Source organism: Hyperolius riggenbachi, chromosome 1 (assembly GCF_040937935.1).
Source record: "Hyperolius riggenbachi isolate aHypRig1 chromosome 1, aHypRig1.pri, whole genome shotgun sequence".
Classification (NCBI taxonomy): Eukaryota; Metazoa; Chordata; class Amphibia; order Anura; family Hyperoliidae; genus Hyperolius; species Hyperolius riggenbachi.
Genome location: NC_090646.1, coordinates 526,815,377 through 526,836,078, shown reverse-complemented (window position 1 = coordinate 526,836,078; position 20,702 = coordinate 526,815,377). Strand labels below are relative to the sequence as shown.

Sequence of the window (20,702 nt, the reverse complement as noted above, 5' to 3'; positions counted from 1 at the left end):
GTGTCTGGGGCTGCATATATGTGTCTGGGGCTGCATATATGTGTTTGGGGGTGCATATATGTGTCTGTATTTGCAGAACTGCTAAATTGCTAGTCTTTTGGGATCTCTTGCAATGATCTGAGTGAGGGTTGCAAGCATTTGAAATCTAACAGTAAACAATTATTGGCAATGCCTGGCCAAATTTGCCAGAGCACCTGCAAGTGAAGCAAATAATTTGGGGGCCCACGGCTGCCTGGTAATTTTGAGCACCACCAATAACCACAATGGTAATTGCAGCTATAGCAATACCCACTGTATTATTTGGGCACCAGAGCAACTGAGTTTAGCCAAACTTGTATGAGCATCAGACGCAAGGAAAATACCAGCACAGATAGCGGCAGAGGAGCAGATAATGGCGGTGGGGGTAATTGATCGGCTGCATAATAGCCAAACCCTGGGCAACCTCACACCAAATCCGCACTAACAGTGTTAGCTATGAGTGTGGGCAGAGGGGAGCTAGTGTTAGGCGCAAGTAGGGGTAGGTAAGAGCTAGGAGTAGGTGGGGGGAGGGCTTTTGCAAGAGGTAGGTTGGGTGAAATGATAGAATTTACTATTGGCAATTTAAGAACCTAATAGAATATTGGGCCAATAGCGCCTTACCCGACTCCAAAATTTGCGGACGTCCTTTTTCAATGTACGCCTTGCAAGATCATTTGATATTCTTCAAACATCATCTGCTCAGAACAGCTCTAGTAAATCAGGTCTTTAGACACTTTGTTTTGTTATTGTTTTTTCTTTAGGTTATCCTGATTCCTGACACATTTGTTAATGGGTTGTACATAGACATTTTATTATACTGTGTTCACTGGCTTGGCTAATTGTTGTGATAATCTCCTCTCACCTCCAAAATGTTTTTGCTTGTGGGAATTGTCAGAAATCCCCCCTTATCTCTGATCATTTTTGCTAACAAGCATTGTTTATTAAATAATGATATCATTTACACTCTGATTATTCCCCAAACATTAATCCGTGCTGATGAATCTCTAGCCTCCTGTGCTGAGCTTTACAATTAAATGTGATAAACTACAGTCTTTATTTTAATAATGTTCTTAAACATTGTCTAAAACTAGCTGCTAGGCATTTGTTTGAAACTATTATTTGTCTTTTTCTATTTGTAAAATATAGCAGAGGTACAGACTAACCAGCAAGCTCATGGTGACCCAGAACTCATTGGAGTGTGTGAGGGGCTACAATGGTCCTAAAAGCCTCCTTACTAAAATGCTATGGAAAACAAAAGTTTGCTTTCTTAAAACAGAATTTGCGATAATCCAGGTTGGAGTGAGCTCTGAGATGTCTCCCAGTGCATCACTGCTGAATATATGCAAATTAACCATTGTTGCCCTTAGAAGCTAAACACACCTCCAGAACCGCTGGAATGCAATGATGTGTCAAATTAACAAGCTGACACATCATTGCATTCCAGCGGTTCTGGGAGTGTGTTTAGCTTCTAAGGGCAACAATGGTTAATTTGCATATATTCAGCAGTGATCCACTGGGAGAAAGCAAACTTTTGTTTTCAATAAAATATAGCAAAGATACTATGCAAACATGCATACGACTCTAGTTTGGCACTAAAATTCTATCTGATAATTGGGGGCCATTTCAGGTACACTGAACATGCTGTGACGGATCATCTGCACCTGCCCACCACTATCCGTTGCCCTGGAAGGATTGCTGTGCAGTTTGGGATCCCATGATTGTATGTGGAATACATGCTGGAATATGCTATGGGTGAATACTAGCCTCGGTGTGGTCAACTGGTTTTTATAGGTGTTATTTATAGGTGTTATTGCACTGAATTTGTGATACATTTTATACAGAATAAAGCTATGATAGTGATGAATATGACTTGAGCATTGACATTCATCATTTTTTGTTTAGTGGTCTGATTTTCATTATTCACGAACATTCACCCATATGAGAAAAGATTTTACACGTTTTGTGTGTTAGTGCATAAGACCGCATACTATTTTTATTTCAAAACCTAACTTCTCAAAAAACTTCATGGAGATCATCAGAGAACATTTTTTTTTTTATGCAAATGTATGCAAAATAAAACAAACCAATCAGTTAAAGGACAACTGAAGTGAGAAGAATATGGAGGCTGACATATTTGTTTCCTTTTTAGACGATACCAGTTGCCTGGCAGCCCTGCTGATCTATTTGGCTGCTGTAGTGTCTGAATACCACCAGAAACAAGCATGCAGCTAATCTTATCAAATTCGACAATAATGTCAGAAACACCTGATCTGCTGCAGGCTTGTTCTGGGTCTAGGGCCTAAAAGTATTAGAGGCAGAGGATCAGCAGGGCTGCCAGGCAACTGGTATTGCTTAAAGGGGAACTGAAGAGAGAGGTATATGGAGTCTGTCATGTTTATTTCCTTTTAGACAATACCAGTTGCCTGGCAGCCCTGCTGATCCTCTGCCTCTAATACTATTAGCCATAGCCCCTGAACAAGCATGCAGCAGATCAGGTGTTTCAGTGGTTCAGACTTATAAGTCTGATCTGACAAGACTAGCTGCATGCTTGTTTCTGGTTTTAATCAGATACTACTGCAGAGAAATAGACCAGCAGGGCTGCCAGGCAACTGGTATTGATAAAAAGGAAATAAACATGACAGACTCTCTCTTCAGTTCCCCTTTAAGGGCTCTTTCACATTAGGGCAGATTTTCTGCGTTTCAACGCAACGGGTAAAGTTTGCGTTACCCAAGGTGAAATGAAAGTCCATAGACTTTCATTTTAGCTTTCACATATAACGCAGCCTTTTTGTGCGTTGCGTTACACTGCACCCAGGCGCAGTTTTTCGGCCGACGCTAGCTTTATGCGTTACATTGTTAGTCAATGTAAAACGCACACTATGCGCGTTTTTAATCCGTTAACGCAGGCAATCAGTCCCAGAATGCAACAGAGGAACAATGTAGAAAGTTGAAAACTAAAAGAAAATTACCTGCATTTTCCTATGTGCTGTAACGCATTGAAAACGCATTAAAAACGCACACTCACTGCAGTGCAACGCATATCAAAACGCATTAAAACGCATACAATAAAACGTATGCTTTGAGCGTTCTCCAACGCAAGCTCTGATGTGAAAGAGACCTTAAAGGAAATAAATATGGCAGCCTCCATATTTATCTCACTTCAGTTGTCCTTTAAAACCTGGGTTTAAATTGATTGGTCCATTTTCAAACTGCATACATTTGCATAAAATGTGCATAATTTTGGAACCATTTGCATGTCATTGATCATCCCTACTTCTGAAGTCTTGTGCATGAATCCAGGATAGCACAGACTAACTACAATGAAAAAAAATTCTCCTAACTGCATGTGTGTCAGTACCGCAAGTGGTGCCGGGCTACGTTGTCATAGGTCAAATTTGAAAATGGATACCATAAACCAAAGATTTCTGATTTACCATGTCCTATACATTCTACACAGAACTCAATTTCTTAAAATATATGTAAAATTAAGATAAAAACGGATAAAATGAATTACAAATTGTGTCTAAAGGACACCTGTAGCGACTGGGATATGGAGTCTGCTATGTATATTTCCTTTTAAACAATAAATATTGCCTGGCTGGCCTACTGATTCCTCTAATATGTTTATACATATACCCTGAATAAGCATGCAGTAGATCAGGTGTTTCTGAAATTGTCTGTCTGAATCTCACCAGAAACAAGCATGCAGCTAATCTGGGCAGATCTGACACTTCTGCAGCCAAATAGATCAGCAGGGCTACCAGGCAACTGATATTGTTTAAAAGGAAATAAATATGGCAGCCTCCAGTCCATACCCTTCTCAAGTCAGTTGTCCTTTAAAGGATACCACAACTGACATGTGGCATAATGAGATAGACATGGGTATGTACAGTGCCTAGCACACAAATAACTATGCTGTGTTCCTTTTTTTCTTTCTCTGCCTGAAAGAGGTAAATATCAGGTATGTAAGTGGCTGACTCATTCCTGACTCAGACAGGAAGTGACTACAGTGTGACCTTCACTGATAAGAAATTCCAACTATAAAACACTTTCCTAGAAGAAAATGGCTTCTGAGAGCAAGAAAGAGATAAAAAAGGGGGAAATTCTTATCAGTGAGGGTCACACTGTAGTCACTTCCTGTCTGAGTCAGGACTGAGTCAGCCACTTACATACCTGATATTTACCTCTTTCAGGCAGAGAAAGAAAAAAAGGAACACAGCATAGTTATTTGTGTGCTAGGCACTGTACATACCCATGTCTATCTCATTATGCCACATGCCAGTTGTGGTATCCTTTAAGTGAAAATAGTACAAAGATCATGTGATGGCATAATGTTGATACTGGGAAATATATTTTTCTATGCTTATTTAAAATTTGATGCTAGTAGAAGTTAAAAAAGAAATAAGAACTGGGGTATGTTTACCACCGTATCACATCCTCTGTAAGGCCTAGTGCACACCAGAGCGGTTCTGCTGCGGTTTGTGATCCGCTTGCGGGTGCGGATCCGCTAGGGTAATGTATTTCAATGGGCCGGTGCACACCAGAGCGGGAGGTGTTTTGCAGAAACGCATACTCCCGGGCTGCTGCAGATTTTGGATTGCGGATGCGTTTCTGCCTCAATGTTAAGTATAGGAAAACCGCAAACCGCTCTAAAAAACGGCACTTCAGAGCGGTTTGCCAGGCGTTTTTTGTTACAGTAGCTGTTCAGTAACAGCTTTACTGTAACAATACATGAAATCTACTATACCAAAACCGCTACACAAAACCGCAAAACGCTAGCTGAAACGCTGCAGAAAAATAAGAAAAAGCGTTTCAAAATCTGCTAGCATTTTGCGGATCTGCTAGCGGTTTTGGTGTGCACCAGCCCTAAATGTTTGTCAACTGAGAACATTTGCTGCAGTTTTGAAAGTGAAATGTTGTTCTAGTCTCAGCTGACATGACTTCAGCTGCTTAAAGGGGCACCATGGCAAATTTTAACCACTTCAGCCTACAGCTTCGAAAATCTTATGCATCCGAGCAATGTTCACCTCCCATTCATTCGCTAATAACTTTATCGCTACTTATCAAAATTAATTGATCTATATCTCGTTTTTTCCGGCACTAATTAGGCTTTCTTTAGGTAGTACATTTTGCTAAGAGCCACTTTACTGTAAATACATTTTAACAGGAAGATTAAGATAGAAATGGAAAAAAATCATTATTTCTCAGTTTTTGGCCATTATAGTTTAAAATTAATACATGCTACAGTAATTAAAACCCATGCATTTTATGTGCCCATTTGTCCCGCTTATTACACCATTTAAATTACATCCCTATCACAATTTATGGCGCCGATATTTTATTTAGAAATAAAGGTGCATTTTTTCAATTTGCGTCCATCACTATTTACAAGCTTATAATTTTAAAAAATTTAATAAGATACTCTCTTGACATGTATATTTAAAAAGTTCAGACCCTAAGGTAACTATTTATGTAGTTTTTTTTTTTTTTTTATTGTCATTTTTTTTATTTTTTTTTTAATACAAAACTGTATTTGGGTAATTTTAGTTTGGGAGGTAAATAGCCAATTTTAGATGTAATGTAATGTATTTTTTTATTCAGTACAGGTATGTGGGTGCAGTTTACTATTTGGCCACAAGATGGCCACATTCAAAAAATTCCTAGATGCGAACGATGTCGCATCTAGGATCTAAAAAGAAGAGAAGAAGTTTCCTGGGGGCAGAAATACCACGCTCTCTGATGAGAAAGCGTCGGTATTTCTGCCGGGGATTTAGATCGGTGAATGGGAATTATATTCCCATTCACTGATCGGGGGGGCAGCGGGAGGCAGCGGGAGCGCGCGCGGGCGCGCGCCCGATCGCGCGCACCACACGGCTGCAGCACCACTGCCTATCTGGACGGATATATGCGTCCAGATATGGCGAAGTGGTTAAAATTGTAAAATATGTGCAAACATGGACAAATACGAAGTACGTTTTTTCCAGAGTAAAATGAGCTATAAATTATTTTTCTCCTATGTTGCTGTCACTTACAGTAGGTAGTAGAAATCTGACCGAAGCGGCAGGTTTTGGACTAGTCCATCTCTTCTTAGGGGGTTCTCAGGGATTTTTTTTATTTTCAAAAGCACTTAGTGAATGGCAGTTGCTCTGTCCAACTGCCAGAAAACTATGTAGTGAGCAGGGAAGCCTGCCAGCATAATTGTTTAAATCCTTTTTAGGGAATAACTTTATAAAGAATAAAAGTCTTGCTGAGAATCCCCTATGAAGAGATGGACTAGTCCAAAACCTGTTGCTTTTATCAGATTTCTAGTACCTATTGTAAGTGACAGCAACATAGGAGAAAATAAATTTATGGCTCATTTTACTCTTGAAAAAAACATACTACTGATTTGTCTGTTTGCACGTATTTTACATTTTAAAATGTTTCGCCATAGTGCCCCTTTAACAGTTCTGTGTTTTCTTTGCTGTGTTCTTTAAAAATTGTTGTTTTTAGGATTTATATAACACGGACATCTTCCGCAGCACTGTACAGTTTTTTGTTTTTTTTAAATGTCATTATATACCAAATGTTTGCAATAGGACAGGTCTGGCTTGTAGGCAGCCCAGTTTAATGCCTGGACTCCTTTTTTAGTTTGAAGTAATGATTGGCCCTTGACAAAGATGTTATCTGGTTGGCAGCCTGTGTTTTCACAAACCCATTCTACATTAATGGCCCCTTCTCAGATATTTACACTATACATACAGTAATGCATCCCGAAACTATCAGGGAAGCTGGCTTTTGAACTGTGCACTGATAAAAACTGGCTACCAAAATAGCTTGTAAAACACTATCACAAATCGCTAGTGATTTGCGATAGCGTTTTGCGCTCTCTAGTGGGTTCCTGGCCAGATTTAGGGAATGCAATGACCTTGATTTTCCAACGTTTTAATGTTGAGAATTGCAGAAAGTAAATTATATGCTAATAATTTCAGCTTACACAAATTGTGTCCTGGCAGAGGTTGGTGTGAAGTTCAGGTGTTGGGATCTGTAGATAAACATCACTGGTCTACGTGGTGGTCATGGCAATTCCAATTGTAACTCACATCACCCAGCGATATTATTTGTGTACAGATGACCCTACCAAGCCTCTTGAACAATGTGGCACTAATTATGGTGGAAGTGTTCTTATGCATGTATGGCTATATATGTGATTTAAGGTATACCATTATGCTTCTTCTGTCTTGGAAAACAACTTGATACAGCATTATGTGCATAATTCATATTTAGTTTCTACTTTTTTCAAAGTAGTAAATGCACTGCAAACAGAATATGTTGTATGTTTTGTAACACAAGTATACAAGGATTGCAAGAGTCAAACCAGGTTGTGAGGATAAATAGACGTAAGTGCCAGAGGAATAAGGCTACCCATGCAGAGAGAGGTCTATAGCAGCATGACCTGGCAAGAGGTCAGTCGCACCCCAATAGCAGTAGCCAGTGATCAATCTACCATCTTACAACTAAATCTTGATCATATTGCAGCACAAAAAGGCACTCTATGCCTGTTGTTCTACCCTGCAATGGTTTGCATGCACGAAGTTTACCACAACACCTCATTATGCCTAAAACTATTAAATTGTTTTAATCTTATAATGACGTTTTATCTATCAATTTATGTTGTCAATCAACAAACTACAGGCACAGCAGATTGTGTAGCAACTGTATGTTCTAGTTTTAGATAGACAACTCCAACTAGAAATATTGGTTTTGAAATTATCAAGGTGAGAATTGGGATGCCATATGATGATATTGCTGTAGAGCCTAACAACACATAATTAATTTTGCCTTTGCCAGCACTTAATTTTTGAACACCGGTAAGGGCTTGTTTCCACTGTTGCGACGCGATTTCGGCCGCATTCCGACGCTTGTAAAAACGCATGCGGATGTGTTTCCACATGCGTTTTTACCCGCGATTTCGCCTGCGCCCTGCCATGCGAAATTAACCATGACACTGCCAGGGCTAAATAAAATTGAAAAAGGTGCGAAATCGCACGCGAAATCGCGGGTAAAAACGCATGTAACAAACGCATGCGTTTTTACTATTAAATACATTAGCGGCGATTCGCACGGATTCCCGACGCAGGCGAAATCGTTGGCTCTTTTGTGCGTTTTTTTCACGCTGAAAAAAACGCACCTCAACAACGCTACAGTGGAAACAGGCCCATCCACTTGTATTACATGTGCGGATCTGCATGCGTTGGACGCATGCAGATTCGCGATAGTGGAAACGAGCCCTGAAAGTGATAACAGGTAAAAGAAGAACTTTTATCCCCTAAGCCTGGGAACACACTAGGCAGAAACACAGCAAAAATGCACAAAATGCAAGTGATTGGGCCACATAAAAAAATGCATTGGCTTGCGTTCTGCAATGTGCGTTTTCAAAAATGCTGGTTTTGTTGCATATTTTTCAAAAAGGCACATAATGAAAGTCAATGGTGACGCAGAGGTATTGCGTTTTGGTGCGGTTTGCATGCGTTTTTATGTGTTTAAAAAAAAGTTTGTATTTCCGCTTCCTGTTGACTGTCTAGGGATTTGCATAAAAAAGCATACACAACACATATGCGATTTATACAGTAGGATGCGAAAGTTTGGGCAACTTTGTTAATCGTCATGATTTTCCTGTATAAATCATTGGTTGTTAAGATAAAAAATGACAGTTAAATATATCATATAGTAGACACACACAGTGATATTTGAGAAGTGAAATGAAATTTATTGGATTTACAAAAAGTGTGCAATAATTGTTGAAATAAAATTAGGCAGGTGCATAAATTTGTCATTTTATTGATTCCAAAACCTTTAGAACTAATTATTGAAACTCAAAGTGGCTTAATAAGCTCAGTGACCCCTGACCTATATACACAGGTGAATCCAATTATGAGAGAGTATTTAAGGTAGTCAATTGTAAGTTCTCCTCCCCTTTTAATTTTCTCTGAAGAGTAGCAACATGGGGGTCTCAAAACAACTCTCAAATGACCTTAAGACAAAGATTGTTCACCGTCATGGTTTAGCGGAAGGATACAGGAAGCTGTCTTTTTCCACAGTTAGGAACATATTGAGGAAATCGAAGACCACAGGTTCAGTTCGAGTTAAGGCTCAAAGTGGCAGACCAAGAAAAATCTCAGATAAACAGAAGCGACGAATGGTGAGAACAGTCAGTCAACCCACAGACCAGCACCAAAGACTTAAAACATCATCTTGGTGCAGATGGAGTCACTGTGCATTGTTCTACCATTCGGCACACTTTACACAAGGAGATGCTGTATGTGAGAGTGATGCAGAGGAAGCCTTTTCTCTGCCCACAGCACAAACGGAGCCGCTTGAAGTATGCTAAAGCACATTTGGACAAGCCAGCTTCATTTTGGAATAAGGTGTTGTGGACTGATGAAAACGAACATTTAGTTACTTGGGCATAACAAGAGGGGTTATGCATGGAGGAAAAACACAGCATTCCAAGAAAAACACCTGCTACCTACAGTAAAATATGGTGGTGGTTCCGTCATGCTGTGGTGCTGTGTGGCCAGTGCAGGAACTGTGAATCTTGTCAAAGTTGAGGGACGCTTGGATTCCACTCAGTATCAGCAGATTCTGGAGACCAATGTCCAGGAATCAGTAACAAAGCTGAAGATGCGCCGGGGCTGGACATTTCAACAAGACAGCGACCCTAAACACTGCTCAAAATCCACTAAGGCATTCATGCAGTGGAACAAGCACAATGTTCTGGAATGGCCATCTCAGTCCCCAGACCTTAATATAATTGTAAATCTGTGGTGTGAGTTAGAGAGCTGTCCATGCTCGGAAGCCATCAAACTTGAATGAACTAGAGATGTTTGGTAAAAAGGAATGGTCCAAAATACCTTCAACCAGAATCCAGACTTTCATTGGAACATACAGGAAGCGTTTAGAGGCTGTAATTTCTGCAAAAGGAGGATCTACTAAATATTGATTGCATTTCTTTTTTGTGGTGCCCAAATTTATGCACCTGCCTAATTTTGTTTAAACAATTACTGCACACTTTCTGTAAATCCAAAAAGCCTAATTTCACTTCTCAAATATTACTGTATCGCCTATATGATATATTTAACTGAAAATTTTCCCGCACTGCCCAGTGTGTCCCCAGCCTAAGAGCTGTTAGTTAAAACTGACAATTAGGATCAATGCAATACACTATACTTGCTTGGTATTCCTTTTATAAAGATGGAATTTGACTACTATATAAAAATTCTGAAGGCTCCATTTCACGCCTCATTAAATAAAAACTTTTAGTTTAGGAACATGGAATTTTCAAATACTGTGACCCTAAAAAAATGTACACCTACAGGGCCAGTTCTCTCATGAAGCAAGGTGAAACATTTGCATCAGGCGCAGAGGTTTCAGGGGCAGCATTTTTGTACTGTGTGTTGTGTTCCTTCCTGAAAAGGAATGGAGTGGCTGAGGGTGAGCAGTTTGTTTGTCACAGACTCACAGCCAGCCAGTGTGCTATTGTATTGAGCTGCAGCATGTCATGTGAGAACATTAAATAAAGCAGAGTAGATTGTCGGGTGCTATGCGATCATTTCAAATCTGGGGTAGTGGCCCATCCTCACAAGTTTGCCTCAGGCAGCAAAAAGTCTAAAACCGGCCCTGATCATCTATGAGAAAACTTAGGAGTAAAATTGAATTGGATTGGGGCAAAATATTATCTTCTGTTTAAATAAGTTTTCAGCACTCTGCAATTAGTATCAAAAAGTATGTGAAAAAGTATTACTGGTGGCTTAAAGGGCTTTTTATTGATATGTTGTAAAAAATTCATCTAGGAGAAAATTTAGGAGAAAAGATGAATTGGACTGAGCCCTAAAAGTCAATTGGTATAGAGGAGATCCATACGCCATACTTCTCTGCGTAGGCAACATTTGTAATACTTGTACAAATGTGTAAGTATTGCAATACATCTCTGCATCTGTGAGTACATACTGGAAGAGGTTAGCCTTACTCAAGTATGCCAGAAGTGTTATAATTTAGCTTTAATGCCCCTGTTTTCCAGTTATGTCTTTGGGCTCCAGCGTGTAGATTTAGCATTTGTATTTTGTCAAAATTGTATGTTGACCCTACTTAATGCTAAGGATGAGTGAGCACAGTTTTGCACATGTGCAAGCAGAGTCTGAGGCGGAGAGAGACAACTTGCCTGTCTTGCCACTGCTGGCCATCGTGCTGCATGCTGCTCTCCATCTACCCGACACTTCTGCTTTCACAGCTGATGTTCCAACTCTGAACCAAAATAAGTATGCAGATGTTTTGACTCCAGTGATGATATGCTTATTCCAAGTGTGTGAAAATACTAAAGTCAAAAAATCAGCTTGACAGGAAACTGACTTTTTGAAAGTGATTATTGATGTCCTGTCCTTTTTTTTTTTTATTTCATTTTTTTTTTATCAGTTAAGGTTTAGTTTTATGTGTGTATGTGTTAAATACTGATAAGTATACATTTCACCATTTTTATACATTTGTATCCAATTTGAGCTGACCATGGTACAATATGTTTCTTTTCTAGCAAACACCAGAAAGCATCAGGGAATGACCCAGCCTTAAATGATGTATGGAGAAATAACAACAATATGCCTGTGGTATTAAATAATCCCTACCTGGAGTGTGATCAGGTTTGTCAATGCTTTGCTGATTAAACAAACTCGTTATCTCACCGTTATCAGCCTCAGCAGGTGCTCTGATTGTCGTATTAGATTGCATTGCTTGATGACCTGCCTCGCAATCTCTGGATCTGCCATGTATTCATTATTCAGGGCAGATATTCTGAGAGTGAAAAGTCATAGACTATTGATTAAAAGCTAAGACTGTCATTAGAAATTTCCCACATTTATAATGCATTATTGACGTATAAATCATGTAGAGCAGTCAAGGGTCGTCAAATATTCCTGTTATTCGTATTAAATGTTCAAATTACTGTTCGTGTATGGAATACATTATTTCTCAGAAAGTTTGGCTATTTTAATTTTAGAGGGGAGCTATTAGAAAATTAGAATGTTATTTGGAGATGGCGAGAGGTTTTATTTAAAATCAGTTTATTGCATTTTACTTTTTACTGTTGTATTCAAAGGTAGCCATAAATAATTCCCAAGATCTCTGTAACCTGTATGAAAAATAACTGACCCATTAGTTTTATGACTGGATTTCTCTGTTTTTGTATCATAACAAATTGACAAACCTAATTATGCTATGTCACTTAGCATCGCTTATGTTATATACAGAGGGCCATATGCAATTCACTTTTTCACCTGTGTTTTCTCCTAGGTGATATTTTTAAACTTGTCAATAAAATGCCTTTTAAGCCCCAGAAGGCAAGAAAATGATTAAAATAATTTTGATAGTACTTTTTCACCAACTTTTTGGTACTTTTTTAGTTGAAAAGTACTGGAAAGTTATTTAAAATCAAAGATGAAAAATTATCTCCTAGGTGAAAACTCAGGTGAAAAAGAGAATTGCATATGGCCCAGAACCTCTAAAGAAGCAGATAGTTCTTGCCATCAGTTCAATTTAATTAGTATAGTGGAAATTTGTCATTATATACAAAAATAAATAATGTACCCTAGTTATATAATATTTAGATTATTGTACATAGCTATACATTGCTATAAACAACCAAATATACATACACACATATACATTAACCCATGTTTAGTTAACATTATAACTAATTGGCCCATATGCAATTAACTTTTTCTCCTGAGTTTTCTCCTCGGTGATATTTTTCAACTTGTCAATAAAATGCCTTTTAAGCCACCAGCAAGCAAGAAAATACTCAAAATAAGTTTGATAGTACTTTTTCATCCACTTTTCAGTACTGTTTCAGTTGAAAGGTGTTGGAAAATTACTTTAAATAGAAGATGAAAACTTATCTCCTAGGAGAACACTCAGGTGAAAAAGGGAATTGCATATGGGCCATTGCCTCTTATGTTGCTTATGAAGAAGAGCGCCTTTTCACAAGGTATAGGGGAAGTATGTAGGGCATGTATTACAGGTATATCTGACTCTCTATTTCTATGACTATATGAAAACATACACAGATCTAAAAAAAAAATACAAACCGCAAAACAGCTAAATCAAACCATAACTGAGAACATCATATAGGTGCTTTCATACTGAGAAATATATATTTAACTTTAGGAGAATGTTTCCCACGTGCCGTAGTACAGTTAAAGCCCTGGACATGCCCCTCTGCAAAAAAGAATCATTGGGATACTTTGTAGAAGAAAAAAAAAGTTATTTATAAGCCGATCCATGGTTAGAAATTTGCTGATGAAGTGGACTTTTGTGATCATCTATTTAAAGGAGCAAATACATATACATAGACATGTGTATGTTCTCCTATACTCACAGACCTACATACCTAGATGCCTCTGAAGAAGTGACCTTTCATGGTAACGAAACGCGCATCAGGCTGCATTCAATGACATTACTGTGATGTATTGCTGTGTTTTACTTACCTGTCCATATTATTCTTTTATGTGTTCTATTCAAAGCTGTGTTTTACTGGATATATCTGTACGCATTTTAAACCCTTATCTCTTGTTGCTCTTTTCTTAGTGATGTTGTGTATATATAGTGGGAGCTTGATACTGGTGTAACGTACTAGCTGGTTGTATGAGCTATAGACTATGATTGGAATGTGTGTACTTCTTAATGCCTGTCCCAATGATAGTCTATGGGAGTTTGGATTGCTGGCAGTCGCATTACTGCAGTGAAAAGTAGGCCTCACTGGGACATGCTATAGAGGTTGAAGCCGCAGTTCTAAACAGGTTACCACTAGGCCAATGTTTGTTTTATATCAGGTTTACATGGACTTTAAAAATTAGTAAACATTAGTTGGGTAAAGGTGCCCATCAATGATACAAACTAGATTGTTCAATCTTACCAAATCTATGTAGTAGAAAGCTAAACTGAGTCAATGTACTGTACTTTGGATTCTTTAGATAGTCCCTCATATTACATAGAACTGATAAGATTTGTTCAATCAAGATTATATAATTAAAGGGCAGCCTAAACCTCAACCCAACAGAATTTTGAAAACAATGGCCTCAATTCACTAAGGTTATCTCCTTTCTTTAATAACATTTCTAGAGTTATCACCATGGTGATGAGGCATGTCATATCCAGGGAACATTTTACCTTAGGCAAACCTAACGTTAACTCTTCTGTCTTTAAGTTAAGGAGAGATCTCTAAAGTTAACTCTTCAATCCTTAAAATAACTCCAGAATTCTAAAGTGAAAGACAGGCTGTTAATTAACTGCATGTGAAAAGAACTACTGAGGAGGTAACTTAAGGACTGGAGTGATAAGATAACTCACTGTGAAAACTTATCTCTACACCTTAATAGGGCAAGATCGATGTGTGGAAGTACGTTTTCTCTTACCCTATTATCTCCAGCATGATACCTGTGAATTGAGGCCATTGTTGGGTAAATGTTCACCTAAGAGACTGTGAAAAATGCCTACAACAGGAACTAGACCTGTGTCAGAAGGGAAGTTCAATGATTGCCTTGTTTTCCCAATTCTTGCATTGCTTGAGTCTTGTTCTCTATGTATGAGGCCTGTGACATTGTAGTTTATCTTGTGTAAGTAGCAAATGGCAGGTGTTCTTGAAGGGTGCCTGACCATTATTAAAGGGAACCTAATGTGAGGATTCCATATTAATTTCCTTTTAAGCAATACTAGTTGCCTGGCAGTCCTGATGATCTCTTTCACTGCAACAGTGTCTGAATCACACACCTGTAACAAGCATACAGCTAATCCAGTCATACTTAAAGGAATACTGTAGGGGTTGGGGGAAAATGAGTTGAATTCACCCGGGGCTTCTAATGGTCCCCCGTAGACATCCTTTGCCCGCGCAGCCACTCATTGATGCTCCGGCCCCGTCTCCGGTTCACTTCTGGAATTTCAGACTTTAAAGTCTGAAAACCACTGCGCCTGCGTTGCCGTGTCCTTGCTACCGCTGATGTCACCAGGAGCGTACTGCGCAAGCCCAGTATGGTCTGTGCCTGCGCAGTACGCTCCTGGTGACATCAGCGGGAGCAAGGACACGGCAACGCAGGCGCAGTGGTTTTCCGACTTTACAAACAAAACAAACGCACGCTCGCAAAACATTTATATCGCGCTTTTCTCCTGGCGGACTCAAAGCGCCAGAGCTGCAGCCACTAGGACGCGCTCTATAGGCAGTAGCAGTGTTAGGGAGTCTTGCCCAAGGTCTCCTACTGAATAGGTGCTGGCTTACTGAACAGGCAGAGCCAAGATTTGAACCCAGGTCTCCTGTGTCAGAGGCAGAGCCCTTAACCATTACACTATCCAGGCACCGCTGAATAAAGTCTGAAATTCCAGAAGTGAACCGGAGGCGGGGCTGGAGCATCAGTGAGTGGCTGCGCGGGCACAACATGTCTGCGGGGGACCATTAGAAACCCTGGGTAAGTTCAACTCATCCCCCCCCCTCCCCCCCACAGTATTCCTTTAAGTCTGAGCACTAGGGATGGTCTGAAATGCCAATTTCCGATTTCATGGTAAATCCGCATTCCGCCATTGCCAATTACCGCTACTGCTACCGATTCCGCTTTCCGCTGGAAATCGTGGAAATTTCCCCCGACTTTAGCATCGATTTTCTCAAAAACTAGAAGGTATTTTTGAAAACTTTTGTTTGCATCTTGTTCACAAGATTCTGTTTAATAAACCCTGAAAATTTGGTGTTTCTAGGACTTATGGGGCTTTGCTATTAACCACTTAAGTCGGCAGATTTTTACTGTAATTATCCGATATGCAGTAATTTTAAGCCAATCAGAAGACTCAGAATGAATAAACCAATCAGAGAATGGGAATTTAGGTGAAAATTTCCACATTTTCTGATTGGCTTATTCATTCTGCATCTTCTGATTGGCTTAAAATTACCGCATATCGGATAATGCAGATTTTCTGCATTTGACATTACAGTAAAAGTCAGCCGACTTTAGTGGTTAATAGCAAAGCCCCCGTAAGTCCTAGAAACACCACATTTTCAGGGTTTATTAAACTGAATCTTGTGAACAAGATGCAAACACAAGTTTTCAAAAAGACCTTACAGTTTTTGAGAAAATTGATGTTAAAGTCGGCGGAAATTTCCACGATTTCCGGCGGAAATCCGCCTACTGCACTTGTATTACCGATTTCCGATGCGGAAATGCAATTTCCAATCGGAATTTCGGAAATTGCATATCGCCGAATCTGAATGAGCATCCCTACTGAGCACCCGATCTGCGTGCTTGTTCAGGGTCTATGGCTAAAAGTGTGAAAGGCAGAGGATCAGTAGGCCAGCCAGGCAATATGCATTGTTCAAAAGGAAATGAATATGGTAACCTCCTATATGCCTCTCGCTATAGTTTCCCTTTAAAGCTTAGGATAAGTTAAATAAAAATTGATTTGTGAAAAAAAGCTTAGGATAAGTTAAATTTTGATAGTATTCCAATAAGAGCCCAAACTGCAAACCTCTTTTTTGTACGTGCAGCAAAAGCAGTGGCAGCAGCTAGCATAGAAGTGAGAGGTTTCCCTGAACTGCCTGGGATTTCCTATAAGTATTCCAGGACATGCAGATTATGGGATTCCCCTGTTACATTTAGCTGGTATTTCTCTCCCACTAAGCTTCGGGGTCAGTCTAATCCATTTAGTAAATCTGCACTGTGCCCTGCCACCCTCACTCCCCAATGCACATTAATCTGCTTTTAGCTTATATTCCTGACATAAATGCAGGATTTCCCTTCCAGCTTGCTGCTGCTGATCCACGCTGACATGCCCATCCTCCTGCAAGCAGACACACTGAATGCTTAATCCTGCAATGACAGCTCTGTGCTGTCATCCTCACTACAATGTTGTACATTCACAGAGGCTTGTAAAGGTAGATCAGACGTGGAGTAAAAGCGCACGCCTGCCAGAATTAAGCGGCTGCTGCATCTGAGTGTCATATTTTTCCTGAACTGCTTTATGGAAAATAGGCCCTAACAATATTAACCACTTGAGACCAGTTTTGCATATCCCCAGTGGCAGCAGTGAAAAAATTAAAACTATCGTAACCTTTCCTTCTTCTAATCATTTGAATTTTAAAAATGTTTTTCATAGAAAAAAAAGGTCTTCTGTTAAGGCACAAAAATGGGTGCACAATAATATGAACAATAAGAACAGAACTGAGGCAACAGGGAATAAATCTATAAGCCAGAAGCTGCCAGGAATAAAATAGTGCGCAGTCCAATGTCTTAGTAAAAAAAAAAGTTTTTTAAAAATTGGCGCTTTACAAATCTTAAAGGGATACTGTAGGGGGTCGGGGGAAAATTAGTTGAACTTACCCGGGGCTTCTAATGGTCCCCTGCAGACACCCTGTGCCCGCGCAGCCACTCGCCGATGCTCTGGCTCCGCCTCCGGTTCACTTCTGGAATTTCAGACTTTAAAGTCAGAAAACCACTGCGCCTCCGTTGCCATGTCCTTGATCCCACTGATGTCACCAGGAGCGTACTGCGCAGACACAGACCATACTGGGCCTGTGCTATACACTCCTGGGGACGTCAGTGGGATCGAGGACATGGCAACGCAGGCACAGTGGTTTTCAGACTTTAAAGTCTGAAATTCCAGAAGTGAACCGGAGGCGGTGCCGGAGGATCGGTGAGTGGCTGCGCGGGCACAGGATGTCTGTGGGGGACCATTAGAAGCCCCGGGTAACTTCAACTAATTTTCCCCCGACCCCCCCCCTACAGTATCCCTTTAACATATTCAGCGATATTCATAGGCCACCCACACCCACACAAGTGCAACGGTTATGAAAGGCTCCTGTATAAGCCTCTCCCTTCTGATCACAAATGTGCTGCTGGCATACAGGATCTCTTCTTTAAAGCAGACCTCAATTCAGAACTTGCTCTCTGAGCAACAGCATAATAAACTTTAAAGAAAAAAGTCTTTGTTACAGCTGATACACATTCTGCAATAAATCTGCAGTGTGTCTACTTTGTGCTTTCATGGAAGCAGACATATTAACATCCTGTGTTTACCATTTTGCAGCTCTGCTGTGGCAGAGACGTTTCCTGAGCTGACACAGCTGAAGAGCTCAAGTTACACTGTGATTAGTCACAAATGAGGGGTAATTACACAGGCTAAATACATACAGGGTTCATTTCTATGTTTTCCTTTTGTCCTGTGTAAGAGTTCAGATCCACTTCCCTTCAGTGTATTTTCACCTTATGCATTTGAGCAATTTTTACATTTCAGCGCTCCTCTCATTCATTCGTCAATAACTTTTATCACTAATTATCACAAAATGATCTATATTTTGTTTTTTTCCGCCACCAATTAGACTTTCTTTGGGGTGGTACATTATGATAAGAATTGTTTTTTTCTAAATGCATCTTAATGGAAATATTAAGGGAAAAAATTGATAAAATTCATTATTTCAGTTTTTGGCCATTATGGTTTTAAAATAATACATGCTACCATAGTAAAAGCCCATGTATTTTATTTGCCCATTTGTCCCGGTTATTACACCATTTAAATAATGTCCTTATCACAATGTATGGTGCCAATATTTTATTTGTAAATAAAGGTGCATTTTTTCAGTTGTGCGTCTATCACTATTTACAATCCCATAATTTAAAAAACAGTAGTAATATATCCTCTTGACATACATATTAAAAAAACGTTCAGTCCCTAAGGTAACTAATTATGGTTTGTTTGGTTTTGTTTTTTTTTTATGCAAAAGTTTCATGTGGATATTTATGGGAGCGTGTAGGAGGTAAGGGGTTAATTATAAATTATGTGTAGGTCACTTTATTAAAATAAATTGATGTAGGTGTAACTTTACTATTTGGCCACAAATTGTCCTCACTCACTAGCTTCCTGCACGTGCTTTTAGTACACAAAACAGGAAGTAATGAGTGTAAGGATAATTAGAGTGTTTACAAATGACTGCAGGCATCACATTGATGCTGCAATCATTGACACCAGGACCTAAAACAATGAATGTTCCCATTCATTGATCTCCGGGCTAACTGGTGGCGGCGAGAACAAGCGCAGGATCGCATGCACGGGCTAGCAGGAGAGTGCACGGGCTAGCAGGAGAGCGCACAGTGGTGATTTCAATGGATTATGTATATTTACTCCCCTGAGGCTTAGATGGAGTTTTTAGGGGAGTAGATATACTGTACTAAAACCATTAAGTGGTTTAAAACACTTCCAGTTTGCACCACATAAAAAAATGGGACTGGGATAGAGTAATAGCGTATTACCTTCAAACACTTTAACCATAAAAATTGTATAAAACTGGTACTCAACTTTTCACATGGTATGTTCCGTAAAAGCATGTAAACACTAAAGGGGCTAGTCGAATCCTATGAATAACACCTCCACCCTGTCACTCCTCAAACTCGTAACCCCGGGTACTCCACTGCCACTGGTAAGCCGATTGCCTGACCACTTTTGTCCTCCGTGGACGTTATTAAAGGTTCGTTCTGTCATTGTTTCTGGTGAATCTGCTCCTGTGCGGAGTGTAGTGGTGGCCTAATGAATATCACGGACTACATGAAGATTTTATAAATCCGAGTCACCGATTTTGTTGTTGGTTTTTACGAAGATCCTCTGCTAGTAGTAAGATTACATAAATATCTCTTTACTTTCATAGACACTTCTAAGACACAACATCTGTTTGAGTACGGCTGCTTAAGGAGCTTGTTTGGCAGTTTGGACTGCTACTTTTTTCTTCATTTATTTCTTCTGTTTACTAACAGAGTCAAACATTTGTAGAGTAAATTACATGTATATTTATTTAACAGTGTCAAAAGTTGAAAATAGGCAAGACTTGATAAACAAGACATTGTTATATCGACATTAGTTTTCCCTTAAACATTCAAAGGGCTAAGCTGAAGAATAATTGCAATGTTGGACACATGCCAGCTGTCAGTATGGTTACTGGCTGACTATAAATACAAGCCACATCTGTCACCTAATGTACTGTAATTACGTACACTTTCCATTCATATGCAGATGTTTTCAATTGGAATAAAGCTACACACATAGTGTAAATTCCTCTTAGAAAAACAAAAGAATTGTTCTTAATCTTTTTTAGCTGAGATTTTACAGACACACTGTTCTACTCTCAGCATGCTAGTGGCACCCTTGCTGTGGGCAGCAGTGTGGCCGGTTTGAATGCAGGATGAGTGGTGTGTGTGTGTGTCTGCATTAGTCCCCCCCCCCCATCGTTTGCCTAATCCTCTAACATGGACCCCTTCCTGATGCCTAACCCTTTCCCTACCCATGTAATCCCTGACACCAAACCCGATCATGCCCCCAAAATGTCATCCCTTTCATAATGTCTAACCCTAGCCTTCTGACCCAAACAACTGAATCTAGCCTCTAATGACACAAACCATTCTAATTCACACCTAACACCCATCACTAAGTGATACTTGCATTCTATCATCTTCAGTGCGCACTGACCTTGGCTATACATTGCTGAGTGTTGGCACCCAACAACAAGAACCCCTGCCAAAAGAATTCTCCAGCAAACAGGTACAGGGTTTCCAATGTACAGTATATATCTAATACCCTGCACCAAAACCAGACACCCACCGCTGAAAAATTTGCTATGCAGCTGAGCCCAAGGT

General features: G+C 39.7%; 1 protein-coding gene across 9 annotated transcripts in view; it reads left to right on the top strand.

Moving 5' to 3' along the window:
- The window catches only part of NOS1 (nitric oxide synthase 1), a 459,584-nt gene that overhangs the window by 344,774 nt on the left and 94,108 nt on the right, over positions 1-20,702 (top strand). For all 9 annotated transcript variants that reach the window (XM_068246073.1, XM_068246087.1, XM_068246067.1 and 6 more), the window contains one exon: positions 11,585-11,690. In XM_068246073.1, coding sequence (XP_068102174.1) covers positions 11,585-11,690 — 106 coding nt within the window. The remainder of the gene's footprint in view (positions 1-11,584; positions 11,691-20,702) is intronic.